The sequence below is a fragment of the Trachymyrmex cornetzi genome, unplaced genomic scaffold (genome assembly GCF_001594075.2).
Source record: "Trachymyrmex cornetzi isolate Tcor2-1 unplaced genomic scaffold, Tcor1.1 scaffold223, whole genome shotgun sequence".
In the NCBI taxonomy this organism is placed as follows: domain Eukaryota; kingdom Metazoa; phylum Arthropoda; class Insecta; order Hymenoptera; family Formicidae; genus Trachymyrmex; species Trachymyrmex cornetzi.
This window is the reverse complement of record NW_017296881.1, coordinates 877,283-897,848: the sequence shown is the minus strand read 5'-3', so window position 1 is coordinate 897,848 and position 20,566 is coordinate 877,283. Positions and strand designations below refer to the sequence as shown.

The window sequence follows — 20,566 nt, the reverse complement described above, 5'->3', positions numbered from 1 at the left end:
CTTAATTTATGATCCACTAAATTTGTTCGCGTCGCATGCTACAACATGCTCCAACATTCTTTTATCAAAGCTGCTACCAGAGAAAAACCTGAGAGTGGATATTCCGATTTTTATCGTGTATTAAACCTCGTAGATACCTAATGTCCACGTTTTTATGGTTCCATTATACTATTACATGGGTTAGACAAGGATGAACAATCAAAGTTGATTGTTCGTCCTTATCTAACCCACATAATAGTACAAGAGAACCACAAAAACGTGGACAGTACCATCGACGAGATATACTATTAAACTGTCAACCCTGGGCAAATTTTCGACGGTATAAAAAGGGCTCCAAGGGCCCGGAGGTAATTGAAGAACGCTGATATTATTGACAATTAATATAAATTTGCTATTATTAACATAAACATTTGGCTCATACATTATTAAATTCATGATTTTTATTACATAAATGTTCCATAAATAAATATGCATACTTGTAAAGCTATAATATCCTATAGATTGCAAAAAAATTACAATTTTTTCTCTGCAGTTATCATTTCTGTTGATAATCAAACTTTGACGATAACACTGAAATCACAATTTAAAAAAAAAATCTAGTATTATTGAGTTCTAAATGCTTAATATGTCTACTAAATTAATAAATCATAAAATTAGTACAATATTATCAGTTTTTAACTCTTAATCACTTCAATATTTGCAAGGACGCGAACTCCCGTAAGGATGTCGGCCTTTAATAATATCTCGTAGGTGACAGGTACCTATAAGGACATAAGGTTTGATACACAAAAAAGGTCCGAATGTCCACTTTCAGGTTTCTCTCTGTTCCTACTCTCTCCAATGCGCTTGTTGGAGTAAATAGGAACTATGGTAAGAATATGTTGATTGGATCATGCGACGCGAACAAATCTATTGAGTGTATTGTTGAAAAATGCCCTGGAACACAACTTGTGTTGCCACATGCACGAAAGTGTATAGTATTAGTGATTTTACAACTGGAAAGTGCCCAATAAATACGTTCAATGGACCCAACAATTGAATGAATGCTTGTTGCTGCTGGTATATTTCTTTAAATCTAAACGTCTAATTAGACGTTTAAAAAGTACACTAATAACAATTCTTCTTTTATGGCTCACGCCTCCAAACAATCAATAGGAGGTCGATATGACTACACTAATAACAATGATTGTTTGCTGAACTGTTGAGTTCACTGAATAAATGTTTCATATTTATTTATCATAGGTAGGTAACGGTATTTCTTTATTACCATCTGTAATTATTTTGATTTGTAATATAGGGATGTACGATTCAATCAAAAAGATCGATTTTTTTTTATTTCTCTAGAAGTCACTAGTACTGTAGTGCGCATGCGCTAAAAAAGCGGCATACCTAACAACACTGTGCCACCGTATTATTAAAAGTCTCGGACTGGTCTCGGACAGTCTCGAAAGTTCTTGTTGGACAGTACTTTATATCTAGAGCTTTGCTCCCAAGTCTCGTGACGAACGTGAACCAAACCGGGATGAACGTCTCGACTTAGATATTACATCCCTAATTTTTTGAAAGTGTTGCCGACTTCGATCGTGCATTTTTTATACTGAAACTACTCTGAGCGCGCATCCGTGCGACGTGCAAGCATCGTAGTCATCGACGTAGTCATAGACGCAGGCGCCCAGCGGGCCAGTGTATTATAAACAAGAGATCCATTGAACATTGATTGAACATGTCTTCGGACAATTCTGTTATTTCGAACGACACTCTTCACACGAACATTCGAATAAAGATAGAACCTGGCACGTCAGAGTCAGAACCTAACATGTCAGAACCCAGCACGTCCGCATTACCGTCGACATCGTTTTCAGAGAGGGTGAAAAGCATTAAAGTGGAACCAGGTTTACCCACCACCACACAGAGGTTGATATCCTATCGGCTACCACGAGACCTGACACTAGGTGGAAATATTAAGGTTGAAAAACCAAAGAAAGTGTATACGCCAAATCTCAATGTACAAAGGAATAAAAAGAAAGAGTAAGTTATTAATCAACTTGTGACACAGTACAGATGCTAAAGGTAATTTGATTACAGCGGTCCAGCGATTTCAGTCAAAACTGATCTGGTGAAACCGAAAAACAGCGATCGTGGAAGGGAACGAGGGAGAGGAGACAGAGGACGTGGAAGAGGAGATAAAGGAAATATAATACAGGTAATGTTGGTATTCTAAATATCCTTCAGAAGGGTTCTTCGTTTACATAAAATTACGTAAAATATAATCTACATTCACGTATATATAATGTAAACTATGTAAACTATGTTTTACATACCACATCTATGTAAACAATCTATAAATCATTGAAACTAATGTTCTTTGTCGTTGCATTAGACTGCAACTTAAGTTATTTTTATTTCGCTTATATATTTTTATTTATCAATACTAAATGGATACATTTAATTACTTTTTTCTGTAATATGTTATTCAATTTATAATAATAATTTATGTATTTTACATTGCTTATAGTGTTTACATAATGAAAAAAATTTGTGTAAACTTAACATAAACAATACGTAAACGTTCCATTATTTGTAGTACGTAATAGTACAAATAACTACCTCAACTTATAAACCTCTATTTTATTATCTTTGAATTTTATTCTTAAGTCTTCACTTTACATTTTAATTTAATAATTTAATAAATCATAAGATTATTCTATATTTCTAGTCTGTTGGCATTTGGTCAGATGGACTCTATGTAACACCTACCGCTAGAAAGAGTGAAGGTTCCAGAGCTTCTAGTAGCACAGCGAGTACTGCAAAATATTCGGAGGAACCAAAAATAAGTACAAATAAGATTAAGGCAGAAGAAGACAGAAAATTAAAAAATCTGTTAAGAGATGATTTTATTGATGATGCTCCGGAAATTGATGAAAAAATGTGCCCTCTCACGTTACCAAGAATTAGAAAAGATATACATGATATGATCGATAATGATAAGATCGATAAGAAGCCGGTCATTTCGGAAAATGGTGAAAGTAAGTGTATAATATTCTTTTTGGTAATTTATTAATTTATTAATTTATTAAAGTAAGTGTATAATATTCTTTTTGGTAATTTATTAATTTAAACAATTTTTTTCTTTCATAGTCATAAATGAAGAAAAAAGCAGGCAAGACAAAAAGGAAGAACTTACTATTTCTCAAATAATCGAAAGCAAGGCTAATTCTTATACATTAATTCAAGTAAGGATATCTTGTACTTCATTATAATCGTTACTTAATTTAATAATTGATCAACAGTTTCCAGAATCTTTGCCCGGTTTGGTATCCAGTAGAGAGGAAGCAGGATCGAAACAATCAAATAATTCGAATACTCGTAGTGAGAATGATAATAAAGCAAAAACTGAGTTTTGTATTTTAAATAATTTAAGAAGTGGTCTCTTAGGCAAACTCGAAATTTTGAAGTCTGGTAAAGCTAGATTACGTTTCGGCGAAATGAGTTTTTTCGTTGATATTGGAGTGCAGCAACGTTTCCAACAAGTATAAAATTATATTTTTATAGCTTATAATTTAAGGAATATAATACTGTTGTAATCCTCAATAATTAATTACTTTTCAGGACCTTTTAGCTGTAAAAATAGATGCATCACAAACCGGTGAACTTGTCAATCTTGGTTCAGTGAGCAATAAATTAATTTGTTCTCCAGACTTTGAATCTATATTAGAAAATTCATAAGAAATTTTATAAATATGTATCATCTTTAATAAAAAATATTTGTATAAAAGGATGTTTAGTTGTAGGAGATTCGTGAACAATATATATAATGCGGATTATAATTTTTAATACTTCTATATTTTTTATACTAGCAAATTACGTAAATTATTAAATAAATTACATTACGTCTGCAAATTCGGTATGGCGATTCTGATGTCTAGGAGAAATTAGGAGTCACTGTAAAACAGAAACGATTATATCATTTGGGAACACATAGTTTTTGCAAATGGGTTTTCGATTGTTCTTCGACTTGTACAAGTTGCTGTAACATTATCATTCAAGTATACTATATTATTATCTAACACTGTAATGAAAACTAAGCTTTATACAAATTAACTCAAATGAATCGCTGTGTATACGAGTCCTAATTTCACTTGAACTTAGGAACTAAAAAAATGTACGATATTTTCTATCGGATTCTTTAAAACATGTAAAATCTTTACATTATATCAGTATACATGAATATTCGTATCAATATGAATAAGTACACTCTGTACACTGATACGAGAAAATGAGTCATCACGTAATTCTAACAAATCTTAATAAAATGTGAAGAGAATATCAATTTTATACATATATAAATATATATGTATAAATCATATAGATATATATATAATTATATATATATATATAATATGTTTTTTAAATATATTTATGTGAACTACTTCACACAATGTGAATACCATTTGATCTTGTTCCGAAGGGATTGAGTGATAAGTAAGAATCCAATTATTGATAAGAAACGGAAGTTATTCATATTCATAATACAATTAAAATGCTTTGCGATAAAGAGATACATGCATGACACATTTTCGAAGATCATATATTAACCTCAATCACTTCGTTCAATGCTATGTCCTTTTTTCATTGATTTTAATGCCTTCTCCCGAAGTTTCTTTTCCAGTTCTTCAGTATTACCTTCACTTACATCAGATTCATCTGAATCCGCAACTTTCTTCTTTTTGTGCTTTCTGTGCTTCTTATGTTTCTTGTGTTTCTTGTGCTTCTTTTCTTTCTTTTTTTTCTTCTCTTCGACTTCACTTTCCTGAAAGTATCAAAGCTCAATTAATAAACGATTAAAGATAATAAATTTGTTGCAATAAATTTGTCTATAAAGTCGTTACCTCCGATTCACTGGTGCTGGTTTTTGTCTTTTTCTTACGCTTCTTTTTCACCTTTTCATCGTCCGAGCTATCATCAACTTTTCTTTTCTTCTTCAAATCTTTATCTCCAGGATCGTCATCTTCTGAGCTGGAATCTCGTTTCGATTTCTTCGATTTTGATTTAGAGTCATCTTCACTTGTCGAATCTTTTCTGGACTTTCGCGATCTAGATTTTTCATCATCGGATGAGGTATCTCTCTTCTTTTTCATTTTTTTAGGTTCTTCATCGGAACTAGAGTCTTTCTTCGATTTTCGAGATCTTGATCTGTCATCTTCGTTTTTACCTCTTTTAGATTTTTGCTCTTCTTCACCCGAAGAAGAATCTCTTCGTGATCTTTTTGATTTTTTTAATTCTTCTTCCGTTTCCTTTCTTGAACGCTTTCGCGAGTCATTTTCGGCAATTTCACGTTTTCTAGTATCCTTTCTATCCTTATTACGATCATCTATTGAATCTATAATAAAAATTATTTATAAAATTACTATACATTTATTATTATTTATATGTAAATTACATACTTATAAAGTGTATTTGAATGTTATTTATAAATTATACTATATATTTAAATAAATTATAACATGCTAATTATTTATATTTGATACGAAAAACTTACCGGTTCGGCTAGTATCTCTAACTTTCTTATTTTTATCTGAATGCTTTCTATCATCTTCAGAATCCGAACTGGATCCAGCTCTGCTCTTATCAGATTTATCTTCATCTGTCGAAGTTTTCTTAGACTTCTTTGATTTTTCTGTTTTTTTCACTTTTCTCTTACCTGTAAAATAAATTTATAAAAGAGAAAAACATTAATATATTTATTATATGTTATTAACTATAATTAAATGTATTTTTTACCTTCACCATCACTATCCTCACTGTCTGTAGAACCATCACGCTTTTCTCTTTTTGTTTTTTTAGCCATTTCTACAGGTTTCTTGGATGGAAGTTCCAATGGTTTTTGAGTAGATTTTTTATCTTCTGTTACTAATTTTGTCGATTTCAAAGACTTCTCATCCTTCTTTAAAGGGAAAGCATCTCCAGTGGTAAAATTCACTTCTCCAGTCTTCGTCGTCGGTGATTCGTCCTTGGTGTCTTCTCTGGAAATAAAATATACACACAATCGTAATAATTAAAATTTTAATTATGCAAATATCTTGCAACATACTTAATCGTCTGTTTAATTTTAGCTACTGCCACGATGTCTTCGGTCTTCTTAAACGGCGAAGGTGTACGCGATAAACTCTTCGAGAACTTGAAAACAAAGAAAAAAATTGAAATTTTTATAAAAGAGTAGCGTAATAATATTTTCCTTTATATTATCAATATAATTTTATTTATTGTACATATAAAATTGAATTTTTTTTATTAATCATGTGATAAGTAAATAATTAATTGAACCTATTAAGCTTACTCTGTGTCTGGTAACAGGAAGTGATGTAGCTTGAATTTTTTTAGGAGAAACACTAGGCTCGGGCTTTTTCACAGCGACTGGTTCTATCTTCTTAATTTCTTTTTCTGGACGCTTAGCAGGTTCTTCTTTCACCGTTTTTTCTTTCTCCTTCTTCTTGGCATCATCTGCGTGTTCACGTTCTTTTTCCCGCTTCTCTTGTGGCGGTTTGCGTTCGACCGATTTCCTGCAAACAGATCACAAGCACGTTTTTTGTAGAACATTATTCAACGAACATAGATACACCACGACCAAGTATCCATCGATTGCAGACTCCGTGAAAGTATCGTGTTCAAAGTGAAAATTTCACTCACCTAAGTGACTCGTCCTCATTGCTAGAGGAACTACTCTCGCTACTTTCCGAGCTACTTGATTTAGACCGGCCATTTCGTAATTCTTTTCGCGATCCTGTATCAGGCGGTCTTTTAGTTTTCTCATCCACTTTCCTGTCCTTTGCTTTATCCTTGGTACCCTTCGAACGATCAGGAGACCGCTTCTCGTCTCTCGAACGATCCATCGATGATCTTTGATCCTTGGATCTCGATCTACGATCCTTAGATCTAGATCGACGATCCTTATCCCGTCGTTCTCTGGAGCGATCCCGTCTACTTGATCTGTCGCGTGAGGAAGATCTATCATACCTGCTCGATCGATCCCGTCCATCCGGCGAACGTCGGCTACCACGTCGATCGGGCGAACGGCGCCTATCGCGTCTCTCCGATGATCGTCTTCGACGATCCAGTGATCTCCTGCGACGCCTGTCTTCAGGACTCGGTGACCTACGACGATATCTCGCCGGACTTCTGCGTGGGGGACTGCTAGAACAATTTCTCATGCACACAATGCAAAGATAAATTTATTTAATACACAAAAGAATACCAACCTTCGCCTATTAAGCGGTCTGCGCACCGAAGGTGGTCGCATACTGCGGCTGCCGCTGTATCGGTCTAATCTCTCCCTTTCCCTCTCTCTTTCACGCTCTCGGTCCCTCCTCCTGTCGCGATCCCGGTCCAATGATCTTCTAAAAGATAAAAGGCATCAAAAATTCATATAAATTGTCGATTTCCTTACTAAACTTTTTGTAGTACAATTAGATTAAGATATATACCGCCAACAATATTGCATTGTAATATTTGCTGCACCTGATTTGGCGCAAAAGATACAACTGTCTCTTGATAATACAAGGAAAGTTGTAATACGTGTACATAAATAATTATATGCATATAAATATATATTATATCTTTTAGATAACTTTTACAATTGAAGATTAAATTTACATCAAAGATTTATAAATCTTACCTTCGATTCCTATCTCGTGATCTATCGCGTGATCTATCTCGTGATCTATCTCGCGATCTGTCTCGTGATCTATCTCGTGATCTATTTCTGTCTCTATCCTTAGATCGTCCTCTATCTTTACGTGGCGAAGGACTTCTTCGCTTAGGAGCTGATTTTCTTTCCCGACTAGAGTCGCTATCACTACCACTATCATCTTTGTTGGTTTTCCTGTACGATCTCTTAGCTTGCACGCCATCCTTTTTCTTTCGTATCTCAAAGTCGCTCTTATCCTTTCCATCTTTGTCCACTTCTGATTCAGAGCTGCTGCTCGTACTACCACTGCGTTTTCTATTGGAATCTGCATTGGCCTTTTGCTTCTCCATAGACTTCGAGCGGGACTTGGACGATCTCGAGTCACTCGAGACGGATCTTGATTTTCTCGACTTGCTCCTGTCCTCACTCTTGGATCGGGATTTCTTGGATCGTGAACGTGATCGTGATCGCGATCGTGATCGTGATCTTGGCGATTTGGATTTGCTTCGCTTAGACTTCGTACGGTCCTGCGAGCGCGATTTTGATCTTCTAGATTTAGATCGAGATCTTCTAGATCTTGATTTTGAACGAGATCGTCTTGACTTTGAAGCGGGCGATCGTGATCGACGTGTCTTTGAATCTCGGCTAGGTGACTTACTTCTAGATTTCTTTGAACGATTCGTTGGCGATTTAGATGCAGATCGCGATTTCCTTGCTGACTTGTCCACCGATTCCGGTGATGGTGTGCGATTATTTTTCTTCTTTCCATCAGCAATGCTCATCAATTTGGCTTGCAATCTTGATATTGCTACTGCGGCTTCCCTATGAAGAAAAAACATAAAATTTAAAATATACAAAATAAAATATATTTCAATACAACACATAAATATGATTTGTTATTTACGGCTTGGTTTTAACTGGCATCAAAGGTATAGCGTTTTCCGGTTGCGGCGAATCTTCTCGTTCGATCTTAACGTCGGGCATATCTTTCCCGTTATCCTTCGAATTTTTATTCGGTGATCTTGAAACGGATCTTCTCTTGCGACTTGATCGATCACGATCCCTATGTCGATCACGTGATCTACTCCTTTTACTTCTATATAAAAAAAATAATAAAGATAAATAACATGATATATAACCATGCTTTTTGAAAATTACCTTTCTTTTAATGATAATTAAAACAATTAACCTGTCTCTATCACGATCCCTACTTCGATCTCTTCTACGTTCCTTAGATGAGCCTCTATCTTTCTCCTCCTTCTTCACTTTATCAGCATCATCTTTTTCTTTTTCACGCTCCTTTTCTTTCTCTTTCTCCGCCAACGATGCTTGAAGCTTCTCTTGCTCTTCCTAATTTGATATATTACAACATAGTATAAACCAATGCTTACAAAATATCGTTTCCTTACAACTAAATATAACTAAGTTAAAATTGATTTCTTCCATTTGGTTATATTCAACTGAACATTTCTGAATGTCAAAATATAGTAAGTCAATTGTTCGTTCATATCTAACAAACTTCATACTTAAAATAATTAATCTGAAGTGTATGTATATATACTAATCCACAAAGAACAAACTTGTAAAGTAAAAATGTAATGAGGTAAACTTCACATGGTGGAAGAAATATTAAGTATATTAGTTTATTTGTTCTTCTACCGTGGTAATAAAATTGCATAACATATATATATATATACATGCTAAATATAACTATCGAATCCTAAAAATTATGATTATTCAAAAAAAGTGATATTACAATAAAATTTATCATGTCTCACATATATGAATGTATCGAATATTGGATAATATAAAAATTACATGCAATATATTATCAGATAGTTATATAGAACATAATCATGTTGCGCGCACGGGTGTTTAGGAATCTTTTTGATATTCGATTATTACACAAAAGTGAAAACTGATAATTACCAAACGCTTTTTAATTTGATCTTTCTTTTGCTGCAAGAAAGCCTCGGGAATGCCCGTAACACTTTCTTGAGCTGAGACCAGAAGGTCCCATAATTCACCCATGAAAGAACGGGCATTCCTACCGTTCAGAAAGCCTGTCAGGTTGATCTGCATTTTTCGGGGGTCAGGAAACTGTAAAATATACAACGTACAAATTTAATTCTCCATACACAATAACAAAAAATTTTTGTGCAGATTTTTCACGACGAAATAAAAATAATAGATTAAATTTTGACTGCAATTTTAATCGATATAATCTTTATTCCTATTCTGTTATATGAACTGCTTTTCCCCCTCGAAAAAGCAGATATTTATCATTCTATATTTAAGCGTGCCTTACCACCAATGCTGCCGACCGCACTCTTTCGTACCTGTATTAAATAATTATATGCTGAAGAGAAAAAAGAATTATGTTAAATGTAAGTAGCAGAAAATAGACCGATACCTCGTCACCCTTCATCATCGATTTTAATATTTACACCGCTAAGGTGCGTGTGCTGAAACGAGAGAGAAGCCTGTATATATTAAATATCTGGCGAAAATGTCCGCCTGAAAATCGGAGATAATGTGGTATAAAAGGATCAACCTTTTCACCAACCTGTGGCAAAGAGTCAAACCATGTGTAGGGATACCTCCGGGCGCCGTTTTCGCCTCAATCATGCCGACGCGTGATTGACAGTACATCCGGAAGAATATCGAAGTCCATCGCAAACTGAGTTTTGGTGGTAAGTAAGCGCCAGGTTGACGCTCGAGCTTGCTCTTGGCGTTTGACATTGGCGGTTCCAACGGAGAATCGTAGCTTGCGGTAGACGAAAGTTCCGAAGAGCCCAAATTGACACGCGGATGCCACCTTGGGATGAGACGATCGGAGAAAACGATGCCACCGCGAAGTTGGAACTCCTTGAGCGAAAGCTGCGAAATCTCGCGGCTCGCGACGATAAACTACCTCGGTTGAGGCAGCTACATGAATGGAAGTGATGCAGCTCCGTAGCAGATGACTCGTAGACATCTGCAGGCTCATGTGATGGACGCGAGACAGGAACATGACGTGATGAAAGTATCGCCTCCCGATGCCGGTGATGTCTCGTGATGTTGATGGTGTCAACGATGCGTAGTCATCGTGGCGATGATCAGCAGCGGCGGCGATGTAACTGCTGAAGCTGAAGATTTGTCGGCAGTTCTAAGGTGACGTTGAGATACCAACTGCCACAGCTGACACTAGGGTTGACGGCTGATAGAAAGGCGGCCAATCGGATGTAGAGAGGAGCACATCCGAATGCCAATTGGACAAAAGGGTTGGGCCTCACCAACGGTCTCTACTTATACTAACGGGGAATTCAAACACATATGATAAAGACTGACTTTGCACAGTTCAATGTGGCAGGATCAGCTACAAATCAGTTTTTTTAACCTTTTTTCTGTTTTTTTTTTGTCGAAAGTGGATATGCTTGGAAAGGGATACATAGGTTGATTAAAAACGAGGAACGATGAAATATATTACTGAGTGGCGATGATACTTATGGAAATAAAAAAAACAATGTGGCAAGTATGCCAAAAGGCTAAGAGAATATCTGCCTCATTGCTTTGTGTTATCCAAACTCTGCACGATGTGCCGAGTTTGGATAGTAAATTCTTGCTATTTGAAAACATCGTGCTGAAATAATGCATATTTATCGATTTCCTATAATGATGAGGGGAAAAAGCCAAGTGATTGCATTACTATATTTTACTGCTTTTTCACAAATTGTGATACTAAAATTGTATCTCTTATAAAATCATCTAATTTCATTCGAAATTAAGTGTGACACATCTCTTACCTTCTCCTCAAGCTGATTATACACAAACTCTACCACCACATCGTCTTCCATTCCTAGAATCTGTGTGATCTTTGTTGTAATCCATGGCTTAATCACATCAAGTTTCACTTTGCTCATATCCACCTATAGACAAATATGTTAAAGATTCATATTATTTTAATTTTAAATCAGAGATTAGTAGTTATACAGACTCTTAATTTAATAACAATAATTACAGTATTTCTAATAATAAAATTGCACTTAATATAAATTTGATATATATTCTAAATATATTGATACTCAGAATTAAAAATAAATATTTTATTATTAATATTGGTATTGATTAAAAAGATTTACATATTTTTTTTTTTAAAGATATCAATTAAAAATTTAAATATCATTTGTATAGATATTGATTAAAGATTCAAATATTATTCCTATAAAGAAACAGCAAAATTGAGTACTCTAGTTATTTAAACTTTACTTCAGATATTTAACAAACTTTATTTTCATAATATTTAATTTTTATATTAATCATTTTGCTAAACATTCTTGCTAGTGTAGATTGATATCAATGCAACAGATATATTTATAAAGTAAATAAAAAAAAGTTTTTTTTTAAATATAAAATATTAATTACTTTTTGTGTCAATGAATCTCCAAATTTCATCTGCTTTAGAAGCTTTTTCTCCTTGTCGCTGAACCTGGTGTCCTGCGAAGCAGTCGTCCCCTGCAAAAGGAACAAACATGAAAGATAAAATCCTATATAAAAAAATGTGCTTCTTGATATAGAAACTAGAAATAACAAATTATCAATCTCTACAAATATTTAACATTGCAGAATAATTAAAAATTGTATCACTTTGGCAAAATATAGAGAAGTCACATAATACGACTCCAACTTTATGACGGAAAAATCTTCCTAATCCTTTAGAATTAGAAAATTTTTAAAGTAGTTTTGGAGTTAAATAAAAATATCTTGCTATATCCACACGTTTCTTAAAGCCTACTTTGGAAGAACTACTTTGGATTGATTAAACGATGAGTTAATCAGTCTTAATCGCTAAAATGAAAATTGCGAAACATCTTTAGCATTTTCGCTGAAAGCGAGTTCGAAAATTAGGTCAGAAAATAACGCGTCGATGACGCGGCCCCTTACTGTGTACATCATCTTGGCAACGAGTAGCAGGAATCCGGATCTCGGCGAAGCGAGGTGCGTTAAATTGGCAAGACACCAGTTGACAGCTTGTCCTCTGTAACGAAAAACAAATAGGTTAAATCACATCCATGATGATCATTGACGAACAACGACGTGAAGGAGCGATACAAGCGATTTTCCATGAATGATTACCTTGCTAAAAATCATACACGGACGCTAACTTAGCTCGATTTACTAATATGGCGGTCGTGCCCAGTCCAATCGTGCCGTTTGATCGCTCGGATCATGCAACAGGAGCAGAGAGAAACACAAAAACCATACCAGCCTTTTTCCTGTTACCGCCGAAGTCGCCCGTACACTATCGCCAGTACATCCATTTTCGGTTTGGGAACTACGTGCTACATCCATTTTCTGACCCTGTCGATAAAATCATAGCACAAAGAATTATGGGCGACCACCAATGGCGGTAGTGTATGGACGATTTCGAACAGGAAAAAGATCGGCATGACCTCTTTCTAGTTTCTTTCTGTCGCATGTTAAATCACGTATTAAATTGCTTTAAAAAATATAATATAATATATAATTTGTGGATCATTTGACCATTTTATTAAAATATAAAAATATACATGTAGGCCCATATTCAGAACGTGCTTACAACGATGTTAGCGCCCTAACATACTATATTTTACGTTACGCATATTATAGAATTTCAGAGATAAAAGCACGCTTTTGTCGATAAAAGCACGTTCTGAATACGGGTCATTATTTATAAAGTTCTGTAACAATATATTCTTCAAATTAAGATATTAATAGCAATATGACTTATTCACTTTTAGTTCTATTAAATATTAAATACATCATGGGTATAATAAAATTTATTATATCCACACACATGATGTATTTAATATTTAATAAAACTAAAATTGAATAAGTCATATTGCTATTAATATCTTAATTTGAAGAATATCTATAGCCCGTATTCAGAATATACGCTTTTATATTTGAAATTTAAATTAAGAGTATATATAACGCGAACTGTGCTAAATACGCGCTAATATCGTTAAAGCACTAAAAGCGCAATCTGAATTCTGAATATATACAGGGTACCTATCATGAAATATATCGGAATCGATTCCGATCGGAATTATCCCGTTTTCCCTAGAAAACACAATAAAAATCTAGGGAATAATTTAATAATTCCGATCGGAATCGATTCCGACTTGTTCTATGATAGGTACCCAGGCTTATCTTCGCGAAACGCGCGGTGCCAAATTCCGAAAAAGACTGCACTTTTTCGTGCATCGCGCTTATATACTTCAATCGAAAGCTAGCGCCGATCCAATGAGCGTTCGAATACGTGCTGCAGCGATTCGCTACCGCTCATTGGCTGGCATGCGAGTGGTGGGGTTCGCGGTCTAACGGCGCATATAAATAGCACGTAATTCGCACTCTCGCGTTTCTACGACTCGACCAGGGGGCAGGAGTACGTTCTGTAATATTACGTTGGAATAGTTCGCACCCCTGGCTTCGAATCAATTATGGACCCTTTCCTTCAGAAATATCCTGCTCTCCAGAAATATCCCAATCCTTATTGTAAAGAATAAAACGACGGGAAACGGCTCGAAAGGATCGTTCGAATTATACTAATGAGGTAACTAATAAATATTATCAAATTATTAATATTTTCACGCGCAACGCGAGAAATATTTAAAAACCGCTCGCTTTTAAGCTGCTTTTAAACTGTCGCTTCGATAGCATACATGCTCGTCGTCCATGGATCCCGTCTCCACCGCGATTTCATTAAGATGGCGATGCGGCGTCGTTTTTCGCGCGCCGTTGACTTCATGCATCATTAAAATTAACGCGGCGTATTACTTTTAATTCGACCGAACGAATATTGAGAAAAATACTTTCAGTGTGTAGTTTAATTGATAAAAAACAACTTTTATTATCATTGTACTTTCTTCATTTGCAATATTCAATTTACGCGAAACATCAATTTGATGCACTCGTATATTACTAATAATTAGTTAAAACGCGTATCTCAATATTTGTTCGACTAAAGGTGTATTGCGTGAATAATTGACAAAGCAACTTATTACGAATGCCGCGAATATACATATAGTTATGGTATCAATACGCCTATTCTGTTACAATGTAATGCGTGTATACTATTTACAAAGGCATAGAGAATGGACTGCGCGATCCGTGTGTCAAAATGTCGACAGGGATGAGAGAGAGGGACCGTGGCAGACGGCCATTTCTATCTCTTTCCATTCAATGTAATGGGAGAGAGAATGAGAGGGAGATTGGCTATCTCCCACGGTCCCTCTCTCTCATTATTGTCGACCACATTTGATACATTACTTAGATAGGGATTGCGCAGTCCATTCTCTATGTCTTTGACTATTTATAGTTCGAAATGCAGAAAATGTATAAACACGAAGTTAAGAGTGGGACGCGTAGCGTCGTCGTCGCTCCGCGTCACTTTTGGTGCGTGAAATCGTTCGCGGTCCGCGCCGAAAATGAAGCTTTCTCGCTACCCTAAGGGGCTCCGCACAATAAAAGAAATAGGGAAAAGAGAATAAGATTTTCAATCTAATAGAAATCATGTATTGTAGAATACACAGTTTCTAGGTTGATAGGTTGAAATTCTTATTCTCTGTTCTCTGTTCCCTGTTCCTTTTATTGTGCGGAGCCTCTAACGCGTTCACGTTTCATTTGCAGGCGTCGTTACTGATTTAATAAGTACGTGAAATTCGCATTTATTTAGTAATTTTTTTATTCTTTCACTGAAATATTGCATAATAGATTTCGATAATCGTGCGCTGATAATTCGATCGAACGCGCATTTCGCAGTACTTGTTCGGTTGAAAACAAAAACATGTAACATCACCGCGACGACGCGTTACCACCGTGTCGTCGAATCGCGTGAAATTGATCGCGTAGAGAACGAGTCTCTTTATCATCTTACTAGTACAATTAAATGCAACCCAATGCGTTTTATTTATGAAATATCGCGGATATCAAACGTGTCGTAATTTCGTATGCTCTGATTTTTTCACTATCGTATAAATATGATCAAATACGCGTTAAGTGTGATTAATATCGAGACCGTTGAATAAAGTATGATAAAGACGCGCAATTGTTATTCTAGTAAATTTTAATCACAGTTAATTGTAATTAGTAATTTATTTGTTTTTGCAAACAGATATTGTAGCACGGAGAAATAGCAATACATAAAAGAACAAATGAAATAAAAACCGGGGCGATGACAGGGACGAGGGCGCGAAGAATCACGAGGTAAGCATTTCATAATTAATTAATTTTGTTATTTATTATAGGTGAAAGTAATTATTTATATGTGTAGCACAGTATTTTAGATTTATGTAATTGCGTACTGCATGTAATATACTATCAAATAAATAAGATATTTTGTATTATTTTTTTAAGATTTTAAAAAATATTTAGTAAAATGCTTATAATTGTGAACAAATATTATATATATAAATATTTCAAAATATTTAAGATATTTATAATTAATATAAAATTCATTTTTTAACTAAATTTTGTATTAAAAAGACTGATTTCAAATCACAAATAAAATTACTTACGTACGGTAAACTTCAATAAAATTATTCTTCAATATATTTATTTTAGACATCATTTTTATTTGAATATATTTGTATGTATTACAGATTAGTGTTGTGAGGAGGTAAAGGAAGAAATTTTTAAATCTGAAAGGAAGAGGAAACATAGAGGAAAGACTACTTAGTACGCATCGGTCGGTGAGTGATAAAATATTTTATTAATGAGGTAATCAATCTTAAAAATTGTGTCAAATATATATTTATATATCGACATTGTTACAATCGTATCACGAGTGAATATACGAAATTTCATGGATTCATTGCCTTAAAATGAAAAAATTATAAAACAGTGTGACAAATATTTAATCTTGGAGTCCTTTTTATTGTTTGTGACTTTGATACAGAAAAAATTTGCGTTTTAAAAATTTTGCTGAAATATCTAAATATCTACAAATTTAGATAGATACAGATTTGAAAATAATTACGTTGAATCATCAAAATAATTATATAGAAAATTTAAACATAATATAGACTGTAAAAAAGCAAGGCTATACAAAATTTTAATATTTTAGCAACCAGCTTGAGCGTCCTTTTATTTATTTAGCTTAATTTTTAGATATTTCATCAAAACCGTTCTTTCTGTGTACGCTACTATGTTTAAAGTTGTACCCGTGCAGGTACGAAAATAGATAAAAAAAAAACAGGAAATAAAATTTATTAATGTTTATTTAATAAAAATAATTTTAATACAAAATAAAAATTCGAAATTAAATCTTATTATTATAGAAAACTATTGTTTATTTTCAATATATTAAAAATAAAGAAATATTTAAATATAAAAAGATACTAAAGTTAAATTCCTCCTTTTCTGTGGAAATATAAAAAGCGAAAAATCAAAGTAAACTGTAAATAACATATAAAATTAGAATATAATAAAAAATGATAATAGTTTCACATATACATATATAGAAATATACATATATTATCGAAATAATTAGATTTTTGTTAAAATAAAATTATTGAAATAAATACAAATCCCCTTCCTAATACTTCTCTGGATTAAATATTTTATAAATTGGTACAAAATAGGAATATATACAATACATATACATAATATACACATGTTTGTATATTTATATTTTCTAATATTATATGAAATATTAACACATATAATATTTTGTTTAAGTATAAATTCTCAATGGCAGTCAAGTCTATACAGATCAATGTATGCTTGATAACAGATTGATATATACTAACAATATAAAATAGGCTCTTCGCTATGGCTAATATCTCCACAGATCTGATATTTCCAATTAAGAAACATAGCACATCGTTCTCTTTGTTCTCGCTTTCTTAGATTCGCTTTCAATTTGCAGTTTGTATTACACGAACTTATGTAACTCGTTCATGAATTTACTTTCATGGATTGACTTATATGTAATGAGTACTCAGGTATTTCATTGCGATCATACTGAAATGTGTTTCATTTATTAAGTACTGAAAAAGAAATTTCTTTTATTTTTATCATAAAACACTTTTATCGCAAAAAGCATTTTTATTGAAAAATAATTGTGATAAATTGTTAAAATTGAAACATTTTTATCCTGTGTATATTCTAAGAAATAATTCACATATCTCTCTACCTTTTGCAATAATAGTTACATTTCAGGAACACACAAACTAAGATAATTGCATACACTCTCGATAGACGAGTCTAGAAGTAGTAACTCTATGAGTTCTATGCCATATGTCTGCACAAAATTTGTGCATACAGTGTTCGAAGTACGTGACATACGATTACATAATTTATCCAATTCAATTTTAATGGTAGTCTGAAACATCAACATTATTATATCGATAAAATAGATTGAATAATCAAATTTAACATAAATATTGTTAATATAATAAACAGTAGACTAATACCTCAGTTTTATTGCTTTTAATAACATTACAAATCTCCGATACTGCAAGCAAACAGAATGGACAATTCGGCTTATTTTTTTCGGTGCTGATGAAATTCTTAGGAATATCTTCCCACATATTTACTAATGATTCCGATGGACAAACACGTATCATAGAACAAACCTTAAATTACAAACCTTAAATAAATTATACTTTACTGATTCATTGTTTTAAATACAAAAATATATTACCAGAGATGGATCCATATCCATAGCAAGTGTAGTCACAATTGCACCTCCATAAATATTTACAACACTTTGACAATCATCTCTAATCTCTACGGAAGTAGGTACTTTTATACACACTCTTCTAAGAAATTCTTTCACTTGTTCCTTAAATTTTGGTATATTTATAAAGCTTACATAATATTATATACACAGAATCATAAAATTTAATATTTATTACCTCATTTGCATTTGTACTATCTCCAAAATAAACAAATGCTAGCAATAAATATTCGCACAATTTACACGTTTGCGTTCGATCAGTATTTTCGGATTGCGTAGGATAAGGCGGTAATTCAAGTGGCAGTTGCATCGTTCTAACTTGCAATGATGATGAATGTTTTTTTAGTGAAATCTCTTTTCGAAGTTCTTCTTCCATCACACTCACTTTGGGATCAGTTGTGATCACTTTAGCTGTGGCTACTGAAAATTAAAGAATTACATTCATGTAATTTTCAGTCTTATAAATTAGCCATTATAAAAATCTAGAGTTAAAAAGATTATTTTCAAAATAATAATCTTAATGTTAACAAAGCACGTTCAGCAGACAAAACAGAATTCAGTATTTCTTCAGAACGTTTAATGATTCTTTAATATAATTAGACTTTGCCTTTAGTTTTTGTTGGGTTTAAGCGTAAGAATCAATTATGCAAATAAAGAATCATTGAGTGTTTACCGATCTGCTTCGTGTACTAAAGGTGAATAATTTTTAATGTAAATCATGTTGGTTTGTCTTCATTTAACAATCCGCTGTTTTATTGTTCATGTAATTTGCCGTACATGAACAATAAAACAGCGGATTGTTAAATGAAGACAAACCAACATGATTTACATTAAAGATATTAGCATATCATAAGTATAAGCTACAATATTACCGTTATTATAACATTACAATATTTCAACGACAATCGTACATTCTATCTAAATAAATTACAAGTTCAAATCAACAGATCTGTTTAAACAGTATTTTCAGTACATACAGTACTTTTACTATGAGAATAAAAATAAACAAGATGTAAGGACAAGAAGCGAAACAGAAAGACAGCAATAACAAAAAAGGAAAAAAAGCTCGTGAGAAAGAAAGATTGAAAGGATTTCATAATAGAGAAGTGAAAAAAAACGATGAAATCTAAAGCCATTATACGTACTGGAAATTAAATACTGCATCCAAATAAAATTAAAAGGCTTGTAGATAAAACTAAACTTTGGTTATAAATAATAAAAGGTAAGGTCAGTAATCATAGACAATTCTTATTTTAATCGTCTTAAATAATATCTTAAGATACTACACACAGATAATATACACAACTCTGTAATGATTTATAACATCTTAAGATATTGTATTTAAGATAATTTTATATATAAAAATCGACTATAAATGCTGGCCTAAATGTGGCCCGCAAATAAAATTAAACATTGCTTGCAAATAGAGATTTTAAATGTCGCAATATTTACAAAGGTACAAATATTACATGCGCGTAACTGCCAAACAAAAGAAAGTATTCTAGAAAGAAGTGCGCATCAGAGTGAGATTATCATGATGTGACAAAGGCTGCGTTCTGGAAGAATGCTTTCAACGTATCATTCTACCGTTAGACGTAAATACAAAGATAGAATGCACTGATAGTGCTGCAATGAAAGCGCGCTCTCGAAACGCAGCCAAAAAGAAACAGAATTATAACGTAAGACAACTTAGAATATGTATATATACTGAAAAGTTAATAGATAATTTAAATAAAATATCCTCAATATACGTAATTTATCTTTATAAGTATATTTTTATTGCTATATTGGAATGCTCTAAAAAACTTTCCTTTTTGTTTTCGGCAAATTTAAACTATATTTCATTTTAAGTACAAGGAATGCACATATATGAAAAAATTGTTAGATAGGTAGTAAAACGGATAGGGGAAAAGCGAGATGTTAACTCACCAGCTAGAATCGCACTGAGCACAATCAAAATTTCTTTCATGCTTTTCGTCATCATTTCGAAGTTGATGTAGCAAAGACAATTTGAATTTCGCGTACAAATTGTGCACAATTGAGTTCCGACGTAATTGAGCGCACGACGATCAATTAGCGTAAAGTCATGAACGACACTTCCAGACTAATCGACTGTTGGACCACGAATCGTAACTTCAAAAACTGTTTCGGAAAACAATTCATGACTTCGGCAATAATCG

At 33.3% G+C, this 20,566-nt stretch overlaps 3 protein-coding genes across 7 annotated transcripts; 1 reads left to right on the top strand and 2 right to left on the bottom strand.

The window, feature by feature from the left end:
• The first annotated feature begins 1,430 nt into the window (after positions 1-1,430).
• RpIIIC53 (RNA polymerase III subunit C53) lies at positions 1,431-3,726 on the top strand. Its single transcript, XM_018506063.1, has 6 exons — positions 1,431-2,028; positions 2,086-2,203; positions 2,717-3,026; positions 3,139-3,233; positions 3,291-3,530; positions 3,610-3,726. The coding sequence occupies exons 1-6, from the start codon at positions 1,724-1,726 to the stop codon at positions 3,724-3,726; spliced, it is 1,185 nt and encodes a 394-aa protein (XP_018361565.1). The 5' UTR covers positions 1,431-1,723.
• Positions 3,727-3,851: 125 nt separating this feature from the next.
• On the bottom strand, positions 3,852-12,691 carry Srrm1 (Serine-arginine repetitive matrix 1). Of its 5 annotated transcripts, XM_018506196.1 has the most exons (16): positions 12,608-12,691; positions 12,089-12,178; positions 11,470-11,592; positions 9,614-9,784; positions 8,874-9,034; positions 8,589-8,780; positions 7,673-8,506; positions 7,257-7,394; positions 6,688-7,191; positions 6,338-6,560; positions 6,092-6,177; positions 5,782-6,023; positions 5,540-5,701; positions 4,890-5,380; positions 4,694-4,810; positions 3,852-3,942 (listed from the first exon to the last, which is right to left on the bottom strand). In XM_018506196.1, the coding sequence occupies exons 1-16, from the start codon at positions 12,617-12,619 to the stop codon at positions 3,940-3,942; spliced, it is 3,549 nt and encodes a 1,182-aa protein (XP_018361698.1). In that variant the 5' UTR covers positions 12,620-12,691; the 3' UTR covers positions 3,852-3,939. The 5 variants fall into 5 exon arrangements, with proteins under 5 accessions (XP_018361698.1, XP_018361696.1, XP_018361700.1 ...); XM_018506194.1 differs by lacking the exon at positions 3,852-3,942 and having other exon boundaries at positions 4,447-4,810; XM_018506198.1 differs by lacking the exon at positions 3,852-3,942 and having other exon boundaries at positions 4,447-4,810; positions 7,015-7,191.
• A 4,782-nt stretch (positions 12,692-17,473) lies between these two features.
• LOC108760321 (prosaposin) lies at positions 17,474-20,367 on the bottom strand. The gene is made up of 6 exons (XM_018506200.1): positions 20,316-20,367; positions 18,565-18,806; positions 18,351-18,491; positions 18,121-18,282; positions 17,841-18,029; positions 17,474-17,694 (listed from the first exon to the last, which is right to left on the bottom strand). The coding sequence occupies exons 1-5, from the start codon at positions 20,365-20,367 to the stop codon at positions 17,856-17,858; spliced, it is 771 nt and encodes a 256-aa protein (XP_018361702.1). The 3' UTR covers positions 17,474-17,694; positions 17,841-17,855.
• Between the last annotated feature and the right edge of the window lie 199 nt (positions 20,368-20,566).

Bases quoted from the DNA above. Each gene is read 5' to 3' on its own strand.
- RpIIIC53 (XM_018506063.1), top strand. From the start codon at position 1,724: ATGTCTTCGGACAATTCTGTTATTTCGAACGACACTCTTCACACGAAC. The intron at 2,204-2,716 runs GTAATGTTGGTA...CTATATTTCTAG, and splicing joins ATAAAGGAAATATAATACAG to TCTGTTGGCATTTGGTCAGA. The intron at 3,027-3,138 runs GTAAGTGTATAA...TTTCTTTCATAG, and splicing joins CATTTCGGAAAATGGTGAAA to TCATAAATGAAGAAAAAAGC.
- Srrm1 (XM_018506194.1), bottom strand. The intron at 11,593-12,088 runs GTAATTAATATT...ATTTGTCTATAG, and splicing joins GAGATTCATTGACACAAAAA to GTGGATATGAGCAAAGTGAA. The intron at 7,395-7,672 runs GTAAGATTTATA...TTTATCTTTTAG, and splicing joins TCACGAGATAGGAATCGAAG to AAGATCATTGGACCGGGATC.
- LOC108760321 (XM_018506200.1), bottom strand. From the start codon at position 20,367: ATGACGAAAAGCATGAAAGAAATTTTGATTGTGCTCAGTGCGATTCTA. The intron at 18,807-20,315 runs GTGAGTTAACAT...TTTAATTTTCAG, and splicing joins GCTCAGTGCGATTCTAGCTG to TAGCCACAGCTAAAGTGATC. The intron at 18,492-18,564 runs GTAATAAATATT...CCAAAATTTAAG, and splicing joins ATAGTACAAATGCAAATGAG to GAACAAGTGAAAGAATTTCT.